Here is a 12,184-nt window from a genome sequence, read left to right on the forward strand (position 1 = left end):
AAGGTTGTGCTATGTGGCTGCATGATTAAAGCGATTTATGGAACTAGGCTTACCCTTTGCAGGGAGCGCACAACACTGGAAAATGATATGCACTGGTACAAACGGTTATCCCCTGCTGATCAGTCGGGTGTGGTACGCCGGCTCAGGTCAGACTAACGCACAAGATAACCTTAGAAAAACTGAGTGCCCTCGATCACAAGGAATACTTGGCTAGACAACATGTTGTTGGCATGGTTGCTACCGTCAGCCTCACCCAGGAACCCAATCACAGCAATTAGGGATGATAAGAGACTTCTCACACAGAAAGGTATTGACACTGCGTTTTATACTTATTATGTTCCTTACATAGAGCCCCTCAAGGAGATTGTCCAGTTGGGATACAGTCCTTATTGGAGTATATCGCCCTCACCCATATCCTGCCCTTGCATCACCAAAACAGAGATAGCTGATGACATTAAACAGATGACACAAGACAGGACCCCTGGACTGATGGTTTGCCTTTGGAATTCTACTCCACTTTCAGCACTCAACTGGTACCCCACTTACATCTCCTTTACACTGAGGCCTACGATACAGGAGAGTTTCCCCCTCCCTTGGGGAGGCGGTGTTGGTGGTCTTACCTAAACTGGATAGGGATCCATTACTTCTTGGATCCTATCGGCCAATATCCCTCTTAAATTCAGATTATAAAATACTTGGCAAGGTGTTGGCCAACAAATTGATCGCAGTAGCACAAACTCTAGTGCACCACAACCAAAATGCCTTTATACCCAGCAGAAAAACATGAGTTGCGGAATAAGGGCTTACAACCAGTGGCATATAATATCACTGTAGGCGGTGTGCTGGTATATTTGATTGGTGATGCACCAATACTCCCAGACTTTGTGGCATTTGCTAGAACGGTTCGGGCGAGTATCAGGCCTGAAAGTGAACTGGAATAAATCCCAGTTATTTCCAATGACTTCATTAATCCCATAACAGAGGATCACTCCCTCCTACACTACTCCCATGGTCCTATGATTCTTTCAAATATCTGGAAGTCCGGGTGTACCACTCCCCTAAAGATCTGTTGGCTGACAACCTGCATAAGGCGATGGCCAGCACCAGGTCCTCTTTAACATGCTGGACTGAGTTTCCGAGCTCTCCTATGGATTGTATAGCCAATTTCTAAGATGCTGGTCTTGCCTAGATTGTTAAATGCTTTTGCTGCTCTCCCTATTTTAATCGCCCGGAAATTATTTCAAGACCTTTTTAATTGCTTTAATATGGGGTAAAGGTAGAAAGCGGGTTTTTCTTACAAATCTGTACGCCCCTTTGACGGAGGGAGGCTTGGAGGCCCGAACTGCGAATATTACTACTCGGCTGCACAGATGCCATGGCCAACGCCCTGGTTAGCCTGCCAAAATGTTACAGAATTGGGATGCTGGACTACTGGAATACACTTGACTAAAGTGTTGGAATGGTTGTTCCGCTCTGAGCGCGCAATCCCGAAGAAGGTATGGAATATTCTTATTGCTATGACCCATTCTTGCTGGACGATCTACTTGCACAACAAACAACTCTTTTCCTCTTAAACCCCTGAGCTACCCCGGTGGTCTCTGTACATTTGAAAACTTGGGGATGATTATGGGATTCCATTGGGTGCTTTCTTTTGTGCGCTACTCTAACTCGACACCTATATGGTGTCGAGTGAGAGAAGTGTACATGATGAACCTGAAACATCCAGACTTCTCCAAACCATACTCGTATGTGGGACAGGCCACTGCGATATTACAGTGTTACATAACTCTATACGCAAAAATAGGGCAAGCCCCCCTTATCGCGCTTCGAGCTTAAGGGGATGGAAAACTCTCAACAGCGTTCACTGAAAAAAAATGGGAGCAATGTTTGGGAATGCCAAAATGCATTTCGATCAATGCCAAGCTCAAATATTCCTAATTCAATTATCTCCTCACATATCTATATTATATTATATATCGATTGAGAAGATCGTATCTAATATCAATAAAAACAGCACCACTTCGTGCAACCAAGAGGACACCTACCAAATCTCTAAAGTAAACTGTCACCTCGAAGCCTGGCCTCCCATTACATCGGATAAACTGAGGAAACTTCTTAAATCTATTAAATCGGGCTCCCCTCGTGACCCCATCCCCATTAGTTTCATTAGCCAACTGGAGGATTCCACCCTGACGCCCATTACAGAGATACTCAATGCTTCCATGGAGCAGGCTTCAGTTCCTGCTCTATGGAAACATGCCATAGTCAGCCCTCTATTAAAAAAGCCGACCGCCGATACTACGATATTGGCCAACTACCGCCCAATATCGTTACTCCCTGCTTTCTCCAAATTACTGGAAAAGCACATTCATGAGGCTCTTTCCACATATGTGGAAAATAATGAACTACTTCACCCGTCCCAATCCGGCTTCAGGAGTGGATATTCCACCGAGACCGCCCTGCTTGGGGTCACGGAAAAAATAAGAGAGCTCAGAGATGATGGCCAAACGGTGGCACTGGTCCTATTGGACCTAAGCGCGGCTTTCGACACCATCTCTCACTCCAGACTACTTGTTAGGTTGGAGGAGAGTGGTGTCGAGGGCAGGGCGTTAGAATGGGTTAAATCATACTTATCCCTACGCACCTTCCAGATCACCTCTTCTGAGGCTTGTTCGGACGTTTTCAATTCTCCTCACGGTGTTCCACAAGGATCTATCCTGAGCCCCCTGTTGTTTAATTTGTACCTTCGTCCACTAGCCAACATTGCAGAAAATTTCGGTCTTGTTTTAATGACTTATGCAGACGACTCTCAGATTTTGTTTTCACTCTCCAAGTCTGACCCGTCTGCTCCATCTGCACTTAGAACAGGCTTCATGAAATTTTCTGCTGGATGTCGGACAACCAACTTAAATTAAATGGGGGAAAAACAGAGATCCTCCTCCTAGGGAACAGTAAAGATCTCTGGAGTGATCCCCACTGGCCAACCTCACTGGGCAAGCTCCCGACCCCAGCCACTCAGGTTAGAAATCTTGGGGTCATCATAGATGACAATCTATCCATGGCACAACAAGCCAACAAAGTGGCTGGCATATGTTTCACTATTCTTAGATGGCTACGTAAAATTATCTGGATGTTGCCAACTACCACCCAGAAGACCGTAGTCAATGCCTTGGTGACATCTCGGCTTGACTACGGTAACATCCTATACCTGGGTGCAAACAAAGCAGTGATAAGACGCCTGCAACTGGTACAAAACGCTGCGGCCAGACTGCTTTGCAAAATTCCCAGATATGCCAGGATCACTAAACATCTTAGGGATCTGCACTGGCTCAGGGTCGAAAACCGGATTCGCTTCAAAACTCTGACCTATCTGTTTAAAATCAAAGCTGGGATTGCTCCCAAGTATCTTCAAGATCTTGCTAAGCCTTACCTTCCTAATCGCAATCTTCGTTCAGTCACATCAGCGAACTTTGCGGTACCCAGGTACAAACGGGCTAGAATGGGAGGAAGAACCTTTTCATATTTGGGTCCAACTCTTTGGAACACTCTGCCCATTCAAATACGCAAAGAAGAAAACTATAGGAGCTTCAGGAAAAGCGTTAAAACCTGGTTGTTCGACAAATAATTGCTTTCGGATCTGTTCTCTCTTTAGTTGTACCCTGTGTTCTTGCTTATTCGGCGCCGGGAAACCCTTTGTGGGTAGCTGTGCGCCTTATAAATGCTATAAAATAAATAAATAAATCTATCTCAATCCACATAAACTGGCACAAAAGTAACAGGGCTCCTCCTACTCCTGCCCCTTCTCTAATGCCCCATTGGCTAACTTCCTACATATAGTATGGTCGTGTCCACACTGTAGGAAACTCAAGTCATAACATAACAAGTCAAGTCATAACATTTATATAGCGCACTACATACCCAGAGGGTTTCAAGGCGCTTAGGAAGGGGAGGAGGATTATTTGTCAAATATCCACGTTTTAAGCTGCTTTCTGAACGCTAGGTGATTCTGGGTGAGGCGAAGGTAAGCGGGGAGTGAGTTCCATGTTTTGGCAGCCAGGTATGAGAAGGATCTGCCTCCCATGGTGGTCTTGTTGATGCGAGGTACAGTGGCGAAGGCTTGGCTGGAAGAGCGAAGTTGTCGGGAGGGGGTGTAAAAGGACAGTCGAGAGTTGAGGCAATCTGGTCCGATGTCGTAGAGTGATTTGTGTGCGTGGGTAAGCAGTCGGAAAGTAATCCTCTTATTGACGGGTAGCCAGTGGAGGTCTTTAAGGTGACCAGAGATGTGTTCGTTGCGTGGGATGTCTAATATGAGCCTGGCTGAGGCGTTTTGGATTCGTTGTAGTTTCTTCTGGAGTTTAGCGGTGGTACCTGCGTAGAGGGTGTTTCCGTAGTCCAGTCGGCTCGTGACTAGAGCGTGGGTGACTGTTTTCCTTGTATCGGAGGGGATCCAGCGAAATGTTTTTCTGAGCATGCGAAGAATGTTAAAGCAGGAAGAGGATACGGCGCTGACTTGTTTGTTCATTGAGAGTGAAGAATCCAGGATGACGCCAAGGTTCCGTGCGTGGTCTGTCGGGATGGGTGCATTTCCGAGGGCTTCCGGCCACCAGGAGTCGTCCCATGCAGAGGGGGATTTACCTAAGATGAGGACTTCTGTTTTGTCTGAGTTCAGTTTCAGACGGCTTTGTTTCATCCATTCGGCGACTTCCTTCATTCCTTCGTGTAGGTTAGTTTTGGCGGTGCTGGGGTCCTTGGTGAGAGATAGGATCAGTTGAGTGTCATCCGCGTAAGAGATGATGTTGAGGTTGTGTTGGCGGGCGATGGCCGCGAGGGGGCTCATGTATACGTTGAAGAGGGTGGGACTGAGTGAGGATCCTTGTGGTACGCCGCAGATGACTTCGGTGGCCTCGGACTTGAAAGGTGGGAGGCGGACTCTCTGGGTTCTTCCGGTGAGGAACGAAGTGATCCATTCCAGTGCCTTTCCTTGGATTCCGATGTTTCTGAGGCGTTGTAAAAGGGTGCTGTGGCAGACTGTGTCGAAGGCTGCAGAGAGGTCGAGGAGGATGAGGGCGACTGTGTCTCCATTGTCCAGCAGAGTTCGAATGTCGTCTGTTGCTGCGATGAGGGCGGTCTCAGTGCTGTGTTTGGCTCGGAAGCCAGATTGTGAGGAGTCGAGGGATTTGTTGGCTTCAAGGAAGGCGGCGAGTTGGTTGTTGACGGCTTTCTCGATGACTTTGGCCGGGAATGGAAGAAGCGAGATGGGGCGGTAGTTTTTGAGTTCGGTGGGGTCTGCTGTTGGTTTTTTCAGAAGGGCGGTGAGTTCAGCGTGTTTCCAGTCTTCTGGGAAGGTAGCGGAGTTGAAGGAGCAGTTGATGACGTCTCTGAGGTGCGGAGCTATGACGGAGTCTGCTTTGTTGAAGATGTGGTGAGGGCATGGGTCTGTGGGGGATCCAGAGTGGATGGAGTTCATCAGGCGGATGGTGTCCTCAGTGGAGATTGGCTTCCAGGCGTTAAGGGTGTTAACGGGGGGAAGATGGTCAGCTGATGGTAGGGTGGGTTGGCTTCCGGGTTGGTTGACAAAGCTGTTGTGGATGTCAGCAATCTTGTTGTGGAAAAAAGAGGCTAGGGAATCGCAGAGGGTTTGAGAGGGGGTGATGTCGTTGGAGTTGGCCGAGGGGTTGGAAAATTCCTTGACGATGTTGAAAAGTTCCTTGCTGTTGTGGGCGTTGTTGTCAAGTCGATCTTTGAATGCTGTTTTCTTGGCTTTTCGGATCAGTTGGTGGTGAGTACGGATGGCGCTTTTGAAGGCGTCCTTGTTGCTGGTGGATGGGTCTTTTTTCCAGGCCTTTTCAAGGGAGCGGCATAGTTTCTTGGACTTCTTGAGGTCGTCGTTGAACCATGCGGCCTTCTTGATGCCAAGTTTGTGTTGACGTTTTTTCAGTGGTGCTAAGGTGTCGGCGGTGTTGGATAACCAAAGGGTGAGGTTGGAGGCGGCTTCGTTGGCGTTAGAAGAGAGGGCTGGGGAGGTTTGAAGGAGCGATGTGGAGATCTGTTCTGTGGTGATTTTGTTCCAGTTTCTTTGTAGAGTTGGTTGGAGGTGGATGATGGGTTTCGGCTTGTTGTAGGTGAAGTGAACGCAGCTGTGGTCAGTCCAGAGGAGATCCGTAGTGTGGCTGAAGGAGACATGGTTGCTGGAGGTGAAGATGGGGTCGAGAGTGTGACCTGCGATGTGGTTGGGGGAAGTGACCAGTTGTTTAAGTCCGAGGTTGTCGAGGTTGTCTAAGAGGGTGGCGGTGTTGCGGTCGTTGATCTTTTCAAGGTGAAAGTTGAGGTCTCCCAGAAGGATGTAGTCTTTGGAGGGGAGCGCGTGTGGGGTGATGAAGTCCGTGATGTCTTCACTGAATTTTGCGCGTGGTCCTGGTGGTCTGTAGAGGAGGGTGCCTCTGAGTGTGGTCTTGGGGTCAATGTGGATCTGGAAGTGAAGGTGTTCGGAGTTGGCGAGGTTGGCATCAGAGCTGGTTGAGATGCGGATTGTTTTCTTATGGACGATAGCGATTCCACCTCCTGTATGGTCGGTGCGGTCCTTGCGTGTGATCTTATAGTCATCAGGGATGGCGATGGCGATGTCAGGGGCGGAGGAAGCGTTCATCCATGTTTCCGTTAGGAAGGCGACGTCAGGAGAGATGGTGTCTAGTAGGTTCCAAAGGTCAATGGCGTGCCTGTGGACCGAGCGGGTGTTGAGAAGGATGCATTCTAGGTGGTTGGGGTCGGGAATCTGTGTTGTGGTCGTAGCGGAGTTGGTGACGGTGCTGCTGAATTTGCAGGAGTAGCAGGAGAAAGGTCCATGGGTGCGTCCAGGAGCGGCTTGGACGCAGGTGGGGGCGCGGCCGGGGTTAAGGGCTAGGAGGGTGGCGGCATCGTAGGTAATGCGGGAGGGGTGGGCGGCGAGAGGGGCAGGGGGTCTGGCGCTGGGCGCGGTCCAGGCGCGGACGGGCGTAGACGGGCTTACCTTTGGCGCACCTTCGGCGCGGATTGGGCGCGGTCGCTGCGCGTGAACGCTGCGCGCGGGAACTACTGTCATATAAGGAAGAAGAGGGGGGAGGGGCGAGGGCGACTCAGCTGGGAGGCGGGGCGGGCTGACCACGAGAGCAACAACAAACAAAATGGAGGAGGGGGGGAGCACAACAGAGCGCCTGGGAACAAACGCGCTAATACAGCAGCTGAAAAAGTACACTTTAAAGCCAATGCGCGTTATATGCAAAGCGGCAGCCAGGCAGATCAATAAGAGGCACACAGGAGGCAAATGTCACAGAAGCGCTGCAGTAACGATACCAGTACACGCCAGGGGGCACTGGGAGCGACCACTCCGGCCAAAGCGAAGAGCGAGTCGGCTCTGTATATGCTATACCAAAGTAAGGTGTAGTGTGCACAGAGTCCAATGAATCCCCAAAGGCTTACAGAGGTAAAAGTAGATAATACCTTACTCTCTATTTGTGGTAGTGTGGGCAAACAGAAAGGCTTTATCAGAGGGTAGTGTTGATCATTTATTGTACACACTCGGACAAGAAATGCTCACACACTCAAAGACTGAACTCTGACCAATTGGTTTTGTATAAAAATATTTCTTTGTTGTATTTTATTTTCTAGAACCAAGCCAGCCTGGTATAAGTAAGTGTAATAGTACTTTGCAAGAATAATTCAGTTTAATACAGTTCGAATCCAGTTGAATGCAATTGGATTGGTTACAGGTAAGTCACTTGTTAATAAAACAATGGGAATTACTTTTCATTTACTATAGAAATTACTTTTAAGTACTGAGTAGAGAAATTTACTGAGTAGAGAAATTTACTTTCTCTACTCAGTGTGATATGCCTGGATATCTCGCTGGGACATTTCCTAGATGATAGGTAAGTAAATCAGTTTTTCTGCATATACAGTTTCTTACGGTTTCATACAAACCAACTCCACACTTTTAGAACAATTTTCACAAGAAAGTAGTCAATGCAGTCCTATGGGAGAAAACCAGGTTATTTGTTTAACGGTAAATACTTAGGTTTGGGAGACGGTTTTCTGGGGTTAGAACAAGGTGTCCCCAGGGTTAAGGATGCCCTCTCAAAGCACCCTCAGCGGCACTAGGGCGTCCGGGTGCAGAGTGTTGAGGCCAATGTTATCCAATTAGGGCTATTACGCCTCCTGTTGGTGGCTGCTCACGAGCAGGCCACAAGGTTGTGGGGGCAAAGCTCCTGGACGTAGTCTCAGGGCAAAGGGGGAATCTGATTTAGCACACAAGGTGCACCTACAGCGGCACTGAGGCGGTTGGGTGCAGGGTGCTGTTTTGGCATTGTGTGCCTTGTTTTCAATGGGGATTCTCCAGTTGCAACAAACACTGCAGGCTCGGGGATGAAGATCTTCTGGAGGCGACCACCAGTTGGAGAGGTAAGTTGGGATGCCGGGACACCTTCGGTTGGGCTACCCAGGGTTTCTCTTACCGGCTCCGCGTGCGGTCAGGGGGGGATCCTCCAGAAAGGGGCTGCAGGCATTGGTTGGAGACTTGTGGTAGGTCAAGGATCACCAGATCCCAGGTCAGGGTCGCCGGGGAGACCTCCTTGTGGTGTTGGGCCACTCGAGTCATTGGCGTGGGGTGCAGAGGGGTGCCGACTCATGTGTTTTGGCTGGAGCCAGAGTCTGTGAGTGAGCAAATCCGGTGCTCACAGGAGACAAAGTCTTGTTTGGGAAGGCAGGGCAGGTCCTCCGGGTTCTGGGGGGCTGCTGGCTTCAGGACACACCTGGATTTCGCAGGAGCAGGTCGAGGTCGGGCCAGGCCGGTAGGGCTGGGGCCAAGTCAGTTGGTCTCCTCCTTCTTCTTTCAGCACAGCTTCCATCGGTCCTACTTCACTCTTCTTGTCTAAGAAGACAAGGTTCAGGGTTGCCCCTAAATACTACATTTAGGGCTGTTACAGGTAGGTACAGGTTGAGACCAATGGGTCCCTTCCTTGGGATGGGTACACCCCCTATTAAGCCACCCTCCAGTGGGAGGTGGGCTTAAGCCTCACTCTGGTTGGATGGGTCCCCCCCATCTTCAAGATGGCAGGGACTGAGAGTTGTGCTTCACCTTGCCTCCCCATCTGAGGGCTGGGATTGGCAAAGGTGGGCACACCTCTCCTAACTTGGTTTTCCCTCTGATTCTCCCACACAAAGTGGGGTCATAACCGGTGGTAACCAGTTGCTGGGAGTAGAAAATGGCTGGGGTTGCTCAAAAAAGGCTGCAGGCCTTGAAGCTTCCCCTTCCTGGACCCAGCCCATCCTGGATGTGCTTTGTTACACGACCACAGGAGCGGCAGGCTCTTGACCCAGGGGTCCAGAAACATGTCTGGTGGTGGCAGCTGGTGAGCAACCACCCAGCCAGGACACTAGGATTAAGTCGTATTTCAGGAGGCATTGCTAAGCTACGCTCTGAGTGCATTTCTCATTAAATCCCACACTGGCATGTGTGTCGGGTTAGTGTGCTGAGAAGTTTGATACCAAACTTCCCAGTTTTCAGTAAAGCCATAATGGTGTTGTGGAGTTTGTAATGCAAAAACTCCCTTACCATATATATGACTTTACTGCACTTACACAATGTTTAAGAATGAACTTCGAGACTATAGGGGTACAGGGGCTCATGCACCTGTACCCTCACCACTGGTATAGTGCGCCCAGCTAAAGGGGTGGCTTACCTATGCCACGGCAGTGGATTGTAGGCGTGGCATACAGGGATGTGTGCCATGTCGACTCTTCACTTTGTTCTGCACCAAAACATGCAGCCTGCAATGGCGGTGTGTGTGGGTGTGTGTAGGTGTGTAGGTAAAGGGCTTCTAAGGGTGGCACAATAGGTGCTGTAGCCCTTAAAGGCCTTCACTGGTCACAGTGCCCTTGGTACCTATGGTAGCTTTTAAGAGGGACTTACATGTGTCCTGAGAGTTGCCAATTGGGTTTTGCAACATTACAGTTTAGGGAAAGAATGTAGGCCCTGGGTACCTGGTTGGCAGGAACCCAGGGCACACTCCATCAAAGAGCATCAACATCCGGCAAAAAGTGGGGGGTAACCGTGCAAAAAGGGGCACTTTCCTACACATACTTATTGTCTTATTGGGCGGCGATAGCTTAGACTTTATCAGAAGACGCTGGATACATAGTACCAACAGATGGACCGTATTTTCTCTTGGGGATCACCACCCATACAGCAGCGCGGAATACCCTTAATATGTTTTTAGCCATGGCACTTGTACTAGCTAAAGGTAGGATAGCCATGAGCTGGAAGTTGCCGATAGCGCCTCCCATCCAGTTATGGCTTGCCGACTAATGTAGAAGTTGTGTAACTGAGCTGGAGATATCACATGGGGCTGCTCCAGTCCCTCGGCCACACCCAGCCCTCCAGATTGGGAGCCATATCTCGCAGTGATCACGGCTTTATTGATGGGCAGTCCTACATGAACAGTTGTACACACTGAGACTTTCAAGAACAAGGAAACATACAGTACTCCCAATTGCATGCTGTTGGTGTGCCACTTGGCTACTTCCCTCATCCTATCCCCTATGCCCTTTCCCCCATGAATGGTGAAGCTGATAGTCATTAGTGTCATAGCACCTATCCAGTTCCTTCTCTGCTCCGCACAAACTTCCTGACAATACACAACATCCCACTTAGATTGTATGATTTCTCTCTTTGTACACAGTTACTGTTCAGAGTATTTATTGCAATGAAACTAGAATGAGTGCAATTTTTGGTTTCCATATGTTTTGAATGGATGCACACAAGGTGAAATAATTATAAAAATAAATAAATAAATAACTACAAAAAATGTTCTAACTAGAAAAAATGTCCTTCAGTGTTCTGGACCACAACGATGGAAGAGCACTTCAGATTTGAATATAATTTTTTGAAAATGTAATTGAGGCCACCAGTTTCTAAAGGATTATCATGATGAATAGATACCCCATTTATTTGATCTGTGGAAGAAGGGTTTGGTAAGTGCATTGGTTTTGAAACATATATATGATTAATAATTACTCAAACTTTTTACTTTTAACATAAAATAAAATCTTGTTGCATTAAAACAGAAAAACGAAAGTTGACGAACTGCATTCTACCTCATATTTACAAGTGCTTATAATTCTCTCATTGTGGTAATGTTTTGTTTATTATGCAGAATAATGCTACTTCTGGTGGAATGATTCGTCGAAATACCTATGTTTGTAATGAACGACCAGTCACAGACAGACATTCTGTAATTCAAAATGGGAACGACAAAAGGTATGAAAGTTAGTCTGCAATTTTGTCTTTTGTGTCTGTCCTAGAATGTTCTCTTATGTTAAAGTATTCATTTAGTAGGACTCTAGACTTTTATGAGGCAAATTGGTTTTTGGGTTGGAAAATAAGGTATAGATTTTTTAACCAAAACAAGTTGTCTACTCCATTGCTTTATTAACAAGGTAGGCTTTATTTGTGACCACACTTGGTAACTGACTTAAGAGCGTGTTCTGATCACCGGTAAACCTTGACATATTTTCTGCCCCATCACTTGTGTGCCACTTCTAGACCCACTACAACGTGAGCTGGGCCTGTTGACTTAGTGGACTACTGCATCCACTTAGTGAATTTATGTTTTACCTTATGGTGCCAGTTTTGGAAGAAACACATAGTGATAAATTCCTTACGTTAGAATTACCCCCAGGCGTCAGGCTGGATCTGGAAAGTTTTCGTCAGCATGATATTTTTAAAGACGCATTTAAAGCACGTATACGAACACCTAGGGTGGACAACAAATATAAACCCTCACCATCTGACCCAGTTTTTACTAGGGGTCAGTTGCCTTTGTATTCCTTGATGGGCTCTAATGCCCTAAGAGGGCAAATTCATTAACATCAGGAGAGGCACTACCTCTAGATAAAGAATCCAAACCAATAGATGCTTCAGGGAAGAGAGTAGCTGCTCAATCAGCCAACCATCAGTGTCAACTCTAGCTTCTGCTAAGGAGACACGCATGGCTCAGAATTTCTGGTTTCAAACTAGAAGTTCAGCAAACCGTTCCTAACGCACCCTTTTATACGGGTCACCTCTTTGGGCCTTAAATAGACCAATCCCTTGAAAAGATGAAAAAGGATACGGAAGTGGCAAAATTTATGGGAGCGCTCTAGTCTCCTTCTA

The 12,184-nt window shown here is 47.9% G+C and overlaps 1 protein-coding gene across 2 annotated transcripts in view; it reads left to right on the forward strand.

The window, feature by feature from the left end:
* Nucleotides 1-12,184, forward strand: part of MARK3 (microtubule affinity regulating kinase 3) — a 596,913-nt gene that overhangs the window by 395,168 nt on the left and 189,561 nt on the right. For both annotated transcript variants that reach the window (XM_078660239.1, XM_078660240.1), the window contains exon 14: nucleotides 11,187-11,290. In XM_078660239.1, coding sequence (XP_078516365.1) covers nucleotides 11,187-11,290 — 104 coding nt within the window. The remainder of the gene's footprint in view (nucleotides 1-11,186; nucleotides 11,291-12,184) is intronic.

Source organism: Lissotriton helveticus, chromosome 9, assembly GCF_964261635.1.
Source record: "Lissotriton helveticus chromosome 9, aLisHel1.1, whole genome shotgun sequence".
Classification (NCBI taxonomy): Eukaryota; Metazoa; Chordata; class Amphibia; order Caudata; family Salamandridae; genus Lissotriton; species Lissotriton helveticus.